At 36.5% G+C, this 14,193-nt stretch overlaps 1 protein-coding gene across 3 annotated transcripts in view; it reads left to right on the top strand.

Moving 5' to 3' along the window:
- NETO1 (neuropilin and tolloid like 1) overlaps positions 1 to 13,978 on the top strand; it is a gene marked incomplete at both ends in the record, with an annotated part of 86,815 nt that extends 72,837 nt beyond the window's left edge. For all 3 annotated transcript variants that reach the window (XM_081253365.1, XM_081253364.1, XM_081253366.1), the window contains 3 exons: positions 10,224 to 10,337; positions 12,399 to 12,957; positions 13,918 to 13,978. In XM_081253365.1, the coding sequence (XP_081109491.1) occupies positions 10,224 to 10,337; positions 12,399 to 12,957; positions 13,918 to 13,978 (734 nt within the window). The remainder of the gene's footprint in view (positions 1 to 10,223; positions 10,338 to 12,398; positions 12,958 to 13,917) is intronic.
- Positions 13,979 to 14,193: the final 215 nt, after the last annotated feature.

Genomic DNA, 14,193 nt, shown 5'->3' with positions numbered 1-14,193 from the left:
ATGCTTGGCTTTAATCCTTATTTACTGCAAGTCCTCCTTTGGGGAGTTGGCATGTTCCATAATGAAACCAAATATACCTGAATACCTTTAACAAAACGATGAGTCTACCCTAACAACTGTTGCATATATGTGTGCATCAGCTATGGAAACAAACCCTGGACCCCATGTCCAAGTCCTAATAATAGAGTGCAGACCCCAAAGAAATATAATATCTTAGTTACTGTAACTAGAGTCACGTCTAATTGCACACAACGAATAAATCATGGGGTAGCTGACCCAATGCAGACATAATCATAGTATAAAAATGTATAATAATTTCTTGGCATCAAATGGAATGGATAGATCGTGACATGGTCCTAGCCTTCTGTGACTAATGAAAGGGCCTCTATCTATGGAATATAATTTTCTCCTGAAGATGCTTCTTTTTCATTATAAAGTGTCTTTTGGAACAGTAGGAATATGCAATTTTAGCATAGAGATTGGGGGGATCTAATAAATGTGAGTGGGATTAGATTGTGAATAGAATTTCTTGTATTAGAAAAAAAGATTAAGCTATAGCTTAATAATGACACTGGATATTTTGACTGATAACTAAGTCACATTGGAACATAGAGTTTTGGAAGCAGATATTGATTTTTCAAAAAAAATATATGAAGCTGATGAAAGAGGTGATGAGAAGATGCACAAACCTATTTCTGGCCTCAAATCTAGTCAGCATTTTTCAAGTAAAATGACATTTCCTCTAATTGCATAGCCAAAGGGCCATTTCATGTTTAAAGTATGTTGGCAGGGAAATTATTCCATTCATTTTGGGAAAAACAAAACAAAACATTTGTTTTGGGAGGCAATTCTAATCGCCAAATATATTAAAAAAATTTTTTTACGTTTTCTTTTTCTGTAATTAGAATCTCACCATTAAAAATGGTATTTAGCAGCAAGCTCTACATTTTTTTCATCCAGTTTTTGAAGTCTTTGAAAGCTGACGCAGATGCTTACTCATAATTGGGATCTCTGATGTTTTAGATATTTTCTTCCATCAAGTTCATGAAGAAAAGTTTAGCTATTCCTTAGAAATTAGAAGCATAGTTAGAATGTAATGAGAATATGGCATATCTGTTTTACTGCTTAAAGAAGTTTTGTTCCAGTGTCTCATGAACAAGTATTTATTAAGGACCTATGATACGGCACCTGATGTTCTGAGCACAGTGATAAATTAGCGTACAGAACAACGCCTTTGCCTCTCATTCTTATTAAAGGAAGCTAATGATATACAAGTGAGTTAATTTAAAAAGATGAACTCAAATCCTAATAAGTGTTGTGGAAAAACACAACACGGGGTAATGTGCTGGAGAAGGATGTGGGCATGAGTGCCCTGGGTTGTGTTGGGTAATCCTTGTGCTCAGAAGTAAGTTGGGCAAAGATTTGGGGTAAGCAAAGGAGTACTAAGGAGTTTGAGATTTGATTTCACTTTATTGGGAAGGTTTTGGAGTGTTTTAAAAGGGGGTGAAACTCCATCTGATTTACACTTAAATATCCAAGGCTTCTCTGGCCACTGCGTCCGTGGGTCCGTGTAAGAGACCATTTGGTGAAAGACAACTCAGAAGTACCAGTGGAGACGTTACCAAGAGCCTGGAGTTGAGAGAGAGCTGACAGACCTACAGGACAGTTTGATGTGGGTTCCAGGGCAGAGAGGACTCAGTGATGACCCTGAGCCTTTAGCCTGGAGCGAGGCGATGCCCCTTATTAATGTTGGGAGGGTGTGTGAGGGGAGAATTGAGGCAGGGAAGAGGAGTAGGGTGATCACCGTTATCTGAACCCATCCAGCCATATTCCATTTGAGGTGGTAATTAGAAAGCCAAGTGGGGATATTACTTAGGGATTTGGATGCACCGAACAAATCTGGGTCTCAGATAGGAGTCAGAGCCGGAGGTGTGAGCCCATGAGAATGAAGCCAAACGCAGCCTCTGTACTCTGACACCAAATTAAATCTCAGAGACAGAGTTTTGGGTGAAGTAGAAAAGAATCACTTTATTGCTTTGCCAGGCAAAGAGGACCACAGTGGGCTAATGCTCTTAAAATGTGGCTGGACCTGGAGGGGGTAGTGAGAAGTTTTATAGTCATGGTTCAAAGAGGGTGTGATCAGCTCGTGGACTTTCTTCCGATTGGTTGGTGGTGAGGTAATGGGGAGTCAGCATCATCAACCTTCTGGTTCCATCCAGTCGGGGGTCTACATGCTTGTGGGCAGCATACAGTTAATTTCTCCCACCTGCTGGCGATTTCAGTATCTGTAAAACCGCTCAGAAATATTAAGTATATCCCTTGAGGGGGGACCGAGATCCTGTCCCTAACCTGCTCTATTGTTTCTTTTGACTGGTCCTCTCTTCCCTAATTAACATCTATTTAAACCTGCTCCTTGGAACTCAGGGAATGTCATGGAGGCTGAATGAAGCCTATTTCCTGTAATCCAGAAATGGGGGACACAGAAAGGCTTTTGTGCCCAGGAGCCCCAGAGGGTCCTGCTTGGTATCACTAGGAGCCTGACTGCAGGGGTCAGCCAAAAGGCCTCAGAGGAAATGAAGGAACGGACATGTAAACGTTCTCCAAGCTCTTTCCTCGTTCTGATGTTTCTCCATGCATTTTTGTGACCATTTCCACTCCAAGTTATGATTGGGAAAATAAGAATAAAAAAGAGCAGAAGTAGAAAGCTCAAAGACGTGTGTGTGTGTGTGTGTGTGTGTGTGTGTGTGGTGTATTCTCACACAGGCCAGCACATAGAGGCGTGAGCTTTTGACAAACCTCAAATTAAAGCGGTTAAAAGATAAGACTTTGAGAGAAGCAAGAAGCAAGGAGAATACCTGTGGAATGAAACAAGATATGGGTGGGGGCTGGGAGACGGGGTCGGGGGATGGCAGGGGCATCTGATCTGAAGCCCCAAGCAGTTTTTAAATGGTATAATGATTTTTAAAGAAAAATAGGATCGAGCATCACTTCTATTTCCAAATTTTCTTGATGAAATATGATGTAATTTGACTTTGAACAGATCTACCAAGTGATAGTTTCATTAACAAGAAGGCAGAGGTATTTGAAATATCAAGGTTTCAGAGAGAAATCTGACAGTTTTTATTTCCATTTTGTGTTAATTTTCCCTGAGTGGTATTTCTGGACTTGAAAAGAAAGGTAATGGGTGAGGAAAGAAATGACTCTAATAGAATGAGCGTTAGTGCTGGTAGCGTTAAATAGCAATTATGAATTACATGGCTTTTAATTACAGAATTGGAACAGTATTTATAAGCATGTGACATGATACTGAAAAATGATGATACATCCACGATTAGACCTTTAACATTATAAAATATATGTTTGGTGAGTCTTTATTATATTTTAAAATAAAATTTCCTTTATTTTGAGTGTGTGGTTGCCCTTCTTCCTCTTGTCCTCCTTAACCTAATTAAAATATGCCCAAAATTCGTTTGTTTGTCTCCCGATGACGTTTTTACTCCTTAAGAATCAGCAATATGTAGGTATAAAGGCTGTTTGTCTCAGATGCCATCATGACTTAAGCATCTTGAAGGACTGAAACGCTATTTCACTGAAGAATGGTAAATGCTCCCCACCTAGTGGGGTGAATGGGAACATATGAGGATTTAAAACTAGAAAAAACGTCCAAAAGAAAACAATGAATTCAGTGAAATATTGAGCTCATTAAGTATCTTTAAAAATAATAAAGCATTATGTGAAATCTATTCTTTTACTGGTTAAAATTTGAAAGATAAAATAGACTTGTTTGGATTAATATTAGGCTTTTTTTTTCATGAAGAGTGATCAGATTTTTCCCAATCCTAAGAAGTAACTGTATGTGTATATGTTTGTGTATATACACACATATGTATATGCATATATGAAAAAATTTCCCAACGAAAATTAAATATAACTTGTAAATATCCTAGAAATAGTCATTGCTAACATTTCAGCTTAGTATTTCCAGTAAAATTTTTCATATGTTTGTTTGCATGTGAGGCTTTATAATTTGAAACAATTTGTATCCTTATTTTTCACCCAACTTTATACCTCAATAATTTCCATACTATTCTATGACCCCTTAAGAATTAAGAATCCTACCAGTATAATAATTTTTGAACTCTGGGGCAACACTTGCCAAGCTTTTGTTTTTGATTTTGTTTTTGTGTTGTCTATTAAGTGGTGTACAAATAAAATTGGAGATATTTGGATTAAACAAGTTTAAACATATGCTTTTTGGCATATGACTTCTCTAAACAAGGTTCTGAGAACCACTAGAAGGGTGACACACAGGAACACACTGTATTTCCCAGGCTTCCTACTCTGCAGTACACATCTTCCTTGCCAGAGCAAAATGTTGAGTTAAATTTTGTGTTTCCAAAGAATTTGTTTTGAAATATTTAGATAACTGTTCTCTTAAGGTATTTTAAATTGGAATTTTAAAATTGGGCTTAAAGGACCTTTAGATAATTTCAAAATCTGCATCTGTGTATTGTGTTTCTCTGTACTGAAAATTCTGTTAATACAATTGTAGGACAAATGTCACTTTTATCCAAGCCTCAGTTTCATAGGATCACTAAACACTTCAGAACACTCCTGGATTTACATTGGAACCAAAAGACCAAGATCTAGTCTCTTTTCCACACTGCTTGCCTTGGTTTCCCAGGATGGGACCTGAATATCTCTCTTTACAGTGTGGTGTTAGAAAATGCATGTTATCTTGATGGTTTTATTATTCTGTGAATGATGGAATATCACAAATACCTTATATAGCTAAACCTTCCTCCTATAAAGTAGTACAAACATTTAAAATCTCCCCTTGCTATTGTATTGATATTTCACATGTGTAGATTCTGTTTTGCTTCTTTTTTAGAATTGAACTTTAATGATATTTTACATGGGGTTTGAGTGTAGCAAAGAAATATACCCCCAAGATGTTAAAGTATCTCAGCCAGGAAGTCATAGTTTTAGGAAAGTCCTGGGCATGTCTTAGAAAGGTGTGTTTATTGTGTATTTGGATATAAAAAATGGAGACTGGTTATAGACTATTTTTTTCTTTTTACATGTAAATAGTACAGTAACACAGAATCAAAGACCTTGAAGCTGAAGGGCTCTGGTGTATTGTTGACTTTGTTTTCACATTCAAGTATATTACTAAGCTCATATAATGACTTTTAGGAGAAGAGGATAAGAACCTTCTGCAAATTGTAAAGTTAATTGTTTGTATTACCTGTCATTGTGCTACTTCATGTAATATCAGAATTAATTTAAAACCACGTTTTGAATCATAGAAGGGAGTTGTCCACTTAGTCCTTGGGGTTGAATTTTTGTGAAATACATAGTGTGCTAGAATAAGGACTTGTAAGAAGATATGGTAGGAAAATTATTAAAATAAGCATTCCCCTGTCGTTTTTGAGAAAAAGATGTTTCATTATCCATTCGTTTATTTTTCAGTTTCTTAAAAGTGACTGTAAACTGGAGTGTTGTAGAACTGGTACACACAGGTAGGGTGGAAGGCACTGGTGTGGTATGTCCAGCAACACCCCTTTAACTCTGGTTGGTCAGTTCCCATGAAGTAATGATTGTTAAATATTTTAAATATTACTCCCAATATAACATCTTATTGATCTATGTAGCATAATCCATTTAATTATATTAATTTTATTACAATATTTTACTATCTAAAGAATAACTATCTGCTGTTTTATCACATGAGAAAACAAACAGTCCTATGTACAACTCATCTTTTTAAACAGCATTTATTTCGTGCTCTTCTGCATAAAGGGCTGTGCTCTGTTCTTTCAAATTTGCATTCTCATTTAGTCTTAACAAGAGGTCTGTGAATAACTATCGTCACTTTACAAATTAGGAAATTGAATATAAATCACTTAACTTTTATATCATGTATCTCCTTACACTTATCCCATTATATAGATGTAAACTAAAAAGTGGAAAAATTTAAGGAATATTTGCTCAAGGTCACACAACTTAGAAGTGGTGAACCCAGGATTCAATCTCAGACATTTTGAATTCACAGCCTCTGTACAATACTTGCCTTTGAGAACAGCTTACAATGACAACTACAGTGCTTGCGTCCATATGGCCAGCACTGTCCTACATTCTTTGCATAGTTAAATCACTTAGGGAAACATTATCTGTCTCCCTATTTTATAGATGTGGTAACTGAGTAAGTGCTCATGGAAGACGAGATCTCTCCTTAGGAATTATCACTCCCTACAGCCTGAGATGCAGCCCTACCTTCTGTAGTGTTGTCAGGACTCTACCCCAGGATGAAGTGCCTGGAGAAGCATTCTCTAAGCTTCAAGTTCATGGACAGTTAACCTGGTCCAAAAAGGATGCTTTGCACAATTGCGTATGTGTTAGTGTATGAGAGAAGAGGAGAAAGTGGGGAAAGACTCACTCTGCAGTGTTAAAGTATCCATTTTCTATGTCACCCAAATGATTTAAATCAATAACAATGCTGTGCTTACACATATGACATTCTTTTGTCTGACTAGCATATTTCACTACATTCCGCTTCTGGCTTTTCTCAAAAAGAAACACTTAGCATTAGATCCGGATGATAAAATGGTGATGTTCAGTAAACCCTTGAAGAGAACTGAGTTTGCAATAGCTGCAGTCATTACGTCTAAATATGCTTTTAAATAATTCAGAGTCAAAAAGCAATGCTAATACTTTCTTCTGTGTACTTAGTTTTTATCATCAATATGAGGCTATGTTTGCTATTCTGAAAGCAACAGAAGACCTAGTCCCAGAAATAAGTAGATTCATCTGATCATGGAAACTGCCTGTGTGAGTTACTCTAAATTTTGAGGATTACGTTATTGGCTGCCCTTTATTATTGGTAAACCTTAATTTTGAGTTTCTTCCAGATAATTTTAGGGAATAAGGGGGCTGGTTTTTAAGAGCCAATAGCTTTTGACAATTATGTTGAATTTCTAAGTAGAATAAGTTCTGTAAAAATTGGTAGAATATGTGCTTTCCAGCAATAGTAAGAGAGTCAAATAAATGAATGGGATTTAGTTTCTGAGAATATCACAATTTGTATTGTATTTGAGGGCTCATTCTCCACAGTAAACACACCTGTGAGAGTCTTCTGTTCTCTGGGATACTCAGGTCAGCAGCCTGGCCAGAGCTAAACTTTTGCTCGGTGATATTAATCAATTAAAAATATCTGTTGACTATTTACTCTAAGCCTAGAGATATTAAGCCACATAAGAGATTACAAATAATTTTTTTAAAGCATGTCCCTAGCCTCAAAGAACTTGTGGGGAAAGATGATAAGCATATACAAAGTGCTAAACTCTTTTTAAAATTGTAAGTAGAATAGGATTTAAGGAAAAGATAATTTTCTGATAGATTGGAATGATATTTTAAAACTGTAAAGATAATACAGTTCTGGTATGATTTGCATAGCAGAGTGGAGAATGGGTATTCCAGGACAGAGAGAGGGAGGGAACTGTATGGCCAATGAACCAAAGATCTCAGGAGCGTGTGGGGAGCAGTGGGAAATGCTTATGTGCAGAGTGTATGTACTCAGACATCCTTGAAGGAGCAGTGAGGACATGGCTTGATTTCGGAGGCAGGAAGGTGCAATTTTATGCTTTTAGCAGGAGGTAGAAATAAGAATCTTTATTGAACTATTGTGTGTCTGCATTTATATGAGAGAAATATTCAGATATGCAATATAAAGAAAATTCAGAATCCAATCTATTTTATTTTTGGTGTCTATGAGACAAAATTAATTTTTGTTCAAGGGGTATGTTGTGATACATTGGTTTCTTAGCCACTGAAAGATTTCCTTGTTTGTTTTTGTTTATTTATTGTTTGCACAGCAGTTCTATAAATGTAGCAAAAATAAGGAAGAAAAGATGGAGTAGTACTTGGAATAATAGTGATTTTTTTAAGGGAGGATGATTTCAATTAACTGGCACATTTGCGTTATTATTTGATGTAAAGTAGTGTGTCAGGAATGTGATTCATTGACAGTCCTGGATGATCTGTTCCATTCCCAGTCAAACCACCAATATTTAATGATAACTGATACTGGCACATTGATTGGTGTTTTGTAAGACTTTCGCAACAGCAGCAGAAACAGAAACAAAATTACATTTGGAGAATTTGGAAGCCAAATCTCTAGTGCATTTACTAACATACTGTTAGTACTGTTAGTACTAACATACTTCACTGTTGCAGAATGCAATGCCATTTTTATCTGTATATTTAAAATTTAAAAACAAACCCATCCTATTTAATAGTAAATGTAATAAATTTTCCAGCTCATTCTGGAAGGTCAATAAATATTTATGCTCTTTTCGAGGTATTCTTTACTTGATGGATTAACTGTACTTTCAAAACCACTGCAATTTATCAGGTAGTAAGTGTTCGTTTTTTGCATTTTCTACTAAAGCAATTTGCAGCTGCTCTAATCTATTTGCAGAAAACTACTTTTTGTTCTGTGTACATTTTGACAACATTCATTACCTGCTAAACAGACCATATCAGTTCTGCAAAATGGTTGACTACAGAAATTCAAATTTAGTTCCTTACCGAAAAGCAGATTTTTGCAGTAATAGATTGGATCATTACATTTTACACTAGAAAAGCTTTACACCATGTTGAAAGCAGGAGCGCAATAAAATGTTCAGCATGATACTTTTCAAAATGACTACTGCATCTGCATCTTTTCTACTCTTTAATACTTTGTTTTTCAAAACGACTATTACATCTTTTTTATTCTTTAACCAGGGACTTAAAGGCAAACCAAGCAGAAGGAAGAAGAAACTCTCCTGGGAATTGGGACTGGGGGAGTGGGTAGGGGGAAGGGCTTGGAGAGCCAGGGGAATGCTTGGCTCAAGTTACCCTTGTCTTTGCCACACTTTTGATTTTCAAGACTTGATCTTTTTTTTTAAATGATTCCCCTAGGAATGTTAAAATATTTTAAATTACCTTACACAAAGCATTTTCTTAACAATTTTCATTAATATGGAAAATACATTTAAGGAAGACAACTTTCTTAAAAAAACAACCCTGCAATATGCGGTTTTGAAGGTGAAAATTAATTATAACATGACTGCACTGTTTAGATAATATTGATCATTGATAAAACTTTACTGATTGATGAACCTCTGTAAATTACGTGTTTTGTGTCTAATATATTTTTCTAGAATACCTATCCTTAAAAGGGTCACAAAACTATAACTGAAAAAAATCAATGCTAAAATTACCTTTTATGAGATATGTGGGATGATTACAAAGATAAAAGCAAAAACTACCTTAAAGGACTGTCTATAAGCTATAATTCATAGTGTAGCATTACTCTAGAGATGCATTACTATAAATAACCAATTACTCTGACAATGAAAGAAGTGTTTTTTTTGTAATATTGAAGTCATAGCTAACATTAGACTTTGCTATATTAGACTTGTCACTAGTTCTCTTATTTCTATAGCCAAATTGTATACTTCTTGGAATTCTTATTTTACCTCCCGATGCCCTAAATGTGCATTGTAATCTGGAGAGCATGGATCATTGTACCTAAAGTTAGTAGAACGTGTGATATATATGCAAAGTAGGCTAATTTCATCACCGTATATATTTTAAACGTTGATGAGAATAATGTACATTTTTCTTATGTTGTTCAGAATAAATTTTCCCTTGTTCTGAATCTCTGTGATATTCTTTGTTTCTTTCATATGCTTAAATAATATTATACTTTCTTAATTAGTATTTTGTAAGCACATACTTTCCAAAATATTTCAATATTTCCATTAAACTAAACCTTTTTTGCACAGGACAACTAAATTTATACATACAGAATTTCAGTGTAAAGCATAATGTTATGCATGTGGTCGGCACTTAAGTTTTGCTAAATGAATGCACCAAGTTAAATAAAAAAAAGAAGCAGAACCCATATGGATAATGTACTTCATTTTTATGATGGAAAACTTCCCGTGCCAGTTTTATAAGCTGAGCACATCTAGAAGAACTCTAGCTCTGTTAGTAACAAGGAATAATTACCACTATGGCAACACTTTTGAGAATGGAATGTCAGTCTTATCATTTATCTCAATTTGACGGCATATTATCACACTAGTCTTTTTGTTTTTAGATTTGCAACGTGAGTGATTTACAACTGAGCATCAGTTAAAACTTTTTTCTTGCCTTTTTCTTCTCCTTTTTAGCTCCCTGCGAAGGCAATACATTCTTCTGCCACAGTAACATGTGTATTAACAATACGTTGGTTTGCAATGGACTCCAGAACTGTGTGTACCCTTGGGACGAAAATCATTGTAAAGGTAATCATTCGTCCCTGGAATCTGCAAAATCCCTCTACCTGTAGTGTGGGAAGAAGTTTATCCAATGTTTATGTGTCAGACAGCCTTAAAAATATATTGTATATTGGCTTTATGAACTTCCTGTAGGTTTTATAATTGATTTGTTAGCCTTTTCCTTTGCTTTTACTTGTTCTGTAACCAGAAGTTTTCACATTCCTTAATGCACAGTGGACTATCCTTAGCACTTGATGTTCATTGGCAAATCTCCTTTTTGGAGCCTGCAGCAGGGCATTGGAGCTTTTCATGCAAAGCAGGGTTTCCTATCAGAAGCTCCTTCATCTGTGGCTGCACCTCTCATTTATCCAGTCCATCTTTACCAGACATTGTGCACATACTCTAGAGATAAAGGTGTATCGAAGGAACATTAGGGCTTTCAGGTACCTAAAGCCACTTACCTCGACTTCATTTTTCCTACCAAACGCTCTTCTTCCTTTCCAATGAGAATCGCTTCCAATGTTCCGGCTTCCTTCTCTAGCTTGTATGCAAAGGTTTGTTTACATGGAGAGCATCCCTTGGCTTGGTTATGAATGTTGCAAGTTTTGGTTAAGTTCAAAGTGCCACATATCCTCTTTTGTTCAGATCCAATATTAACCAGTTTTCAAAGGAAAAGAAATGGGCAAATAACACTCCATGCTTAATGTCCAATATCTTCTATTAAAATGACCTCTGTGGATAGAAGCAGAGAGACGTTGCCACAGTACCCATGGTTCATAGAGTCAATAAGAGAAGCCGATCCAGTATCAACTATTTTGAGGAGATGGGCAATGATCCATGTTGTGTCCAAGCAACCACTTTGGAATGGATGGGAAATTAAGCATTTTGTGAAGAACCTTATACAGCACTGTTAGGGATTCGTTTTACTTGCCTAAAGTGGGTCTGTTCCCATGGTTCTTGGTGGCCCACCTTTCTCCATGGATAAAACCTCTGCACCACTGCTCTGGATGGTAGGGTGGGGCAGGGACAGTGGTTCACTTGTCTGAGAGGAACACCCCTGCTTTATGAAGAAGGCACTCGGTGAGGATGGAGAAAGGGGCCATCTGGTCTTCTGCTTGTCTCTTCAGGGAGCTCTACACTGTGAGTGAGCTGCAGCCAGTGTGACCGGGGCCCTGTATTCTCAACCTGCTGAGCCTGGTGTAGACCTCCTTTCCTACCAGTGGGGCCTGGGAGGAGAAGGGGAGACCCCGCATTCCAGCCACTCCTGCCTGGAATCTAGCATCTGCAGTATGGATCTGGGGGTGGAAAGGGCATTGAGAAATGCAGGTGGCTTGCCCCTCCTGGGGAGGTACTGTAGCTCCAGACTGGGGGCCTGTAGGGAGAGGAGACTTGTGTTGCCTGAAACCACCCTGGGTAGAGCTTCTACTGGGATAGAAGCTTCTATTGGGATAGCTTCTACTGGGTGGAGGAGCTCAAAGGCCACAGACCATCCCTATTCATAAAGAAATTCAGTAGATTTTCTTGAATAAATGTACTTCCCTTAAGACAATTTCCAGAAACTTCAAATGTTATTTTTAAACTTTTACCATGATGGGAAAAGACCCACAGAAGCCCTCATGCCAACATCCCTGAAGTGTCTGTCTTAAAGTGTAATCACCTTCCGGTATCAGAATACTTAGACTTCAGTTATCCACATCAGGAATAAATTCAAAACAATTTAGGTATATTCATGTTCCCATTAGTGGAGTTTGTGGGGTTTCTTATACAAAGAGAAATGTTTTTACCATTACCAATTGATTTGCAAATGACATCCTAAAGGTTTTATAAGACCTTCTTCAAAACATATATTTACATTTAAAGTAGGGACGCTGTGCAACGGTAGAGCGGTTTCTAAGGCTAGAAGATACGGTTCTTGTGAAAAGTGAAACATTTTGTTTCTTTTTAAAGACTTGTTTATGTTTAAGACAGTGAAAATTTTATGCTCAGCCTGTTTCATTTAAAGTTGTCAACGTACGTTTGACTACCATATTAACGCGTGGTGGGTTGTTTCTTGTTTTGTTTGTTGTTTTCACTCCCCTCAACGTGTAGAAAAGAGGAAAGCCAGTCTGCTGGACCAGCTGACCAACACCAGTGGGACTGTCATTGGCGTGACTTCCTGCATTGTGATCATCCTTATTATCATTTCTGTCATTGTGCAGATCAAACAGCCTCGTAAAAAATATGTCCAAAGGAAATCGGACTTTGACCAGACAGTTTTCCAGGAGGTGTTGGAACCTCCTCATTATGAGGTATGCACCCTCAGAGGGACAGGAGCTACAGCTGACTTTGCAGATGTGGCCGATGACTTTGAAAACTACCATAAACTGAGGAGGTCCTCTTCCAAATGCATTCATGACCATCACTGTGGATCACAACTGTCCAGTACGAAAGGCAGCCGCAGCAACCTCAGCACAAGAGATGCTTCTGTCTTGACAGAGATGTCCCCACAGCCCATCAAACCCCTCATCCCACCCGTGAACAGAAGAAGTATCCTCGTCATGAAACACAACTACTCCCAAGATGCTGCAGATGCCTGTGACATCGACGAGATTGATGAGGTGCCGACCACGAGTCACAGGCTGTCTCGACATGATAAAGCCGTCCAGCGGTCAGTATCTATAGATTTTTTGATGACAACTATAACCTGAAGACTGAAATGCTTCCAGAATATTGTGTTCTATTTTGTCTTCATTTTTCAGTTTCTCTTTTTATTAATGACTTAAAGCATAGTATTTCAACTTTTGCCTCTTCTTTTTCCGTGCTCTCCATACTTTTCCTAAATATCGTTTGTGTACATATGTGTATGTGTGTGAGCACACACAGACCAAAGAGATTTCATTTATTTCTACACAGATATAATATTTATTTCTATAAAAATTATGACTCTAATTTATATGGCTAATTTGCTTCCATGTGGTCATAAATGTTGCTCCAATCAACATTTATAGATTTTAAGATATGAGATGATATTTGGAAATAATTGCCTTACCAAGATGGTTAACCCATCATGTTGAATAATTTTAATGTAAAAATAACATATTTTGCAATATAATGTATTATATTTTTGGTATGAAAGTTAAAACACTTTTTTCCACATATCACATAATACTTACATTACAAATTGCATATGATAGCATGGTATACTAAAACAGTAAACATTGATATTTAAATGTAGCGAGGATTAGTAGAAACATTTTTCTTTTAATATGGAGACAATATTATCTATATTGTATTATTAGGCCTAAAATTAATAAAAGTCTTGAGGAAAGAAGATTTAAATTGAGAAAAATATTATTTAAAATTCCCAAACCCAATCTTCCTGTGTTTTGTTTTGCATGTTTACTAGCATTTAGTTTATTTTGTAAATGTACGTAATTCCTCAATTCAATATATATTCTCAAAACCTAAACTACTTTTAGTTGATTTAATATTTTTGCATGCTGATGGAAAAAAAATTATTTCCACAGTTTTATGAATTTTTAGGAATGCTTTTAAGTAAATATTTGTGTGCATATTTATTTTTTGTGAAAATATTACTTTGTTGAATGAAATAGCCATAACATTCCAGGTTCTGCCTCATTGGGTCTCTAAGCAAACATGAATCTGAATACAACACAACTAGGGTCTAAAAAGAAAATTCAAGGTAAGCAAATGCCCTTGGTTCCTTCTCCGACTTTGTTGTACTCTGTTTTGTTTTGTTCTGTTGAACTTGTCTTGTAGTTTTTTAGGGAATGTGCTATTTATTCATTCTTTCTTGAGATATGTGTTTCATAGCATTTCACAATTAGAAATATACAGGATTCAATGCTGATGGAAGGATGATTCTTATTATACGTATCTTTAA

This window comes from Mesoplodon bidens, assembly GCF_964165515.1.
Source record: "Mesoplodon bidens genome assembly, chromosome: 13".
NCBI classification, from domain to species: Eukaryota; Metazoa; Chordata; class Mammalia; order Artiodactyla; family Ziphiidae; genus Mesoplodon; species Mesoplodon bidens.
This window is presented reverse-complemented; position numbering and strand designations above follow the sequence as displayed.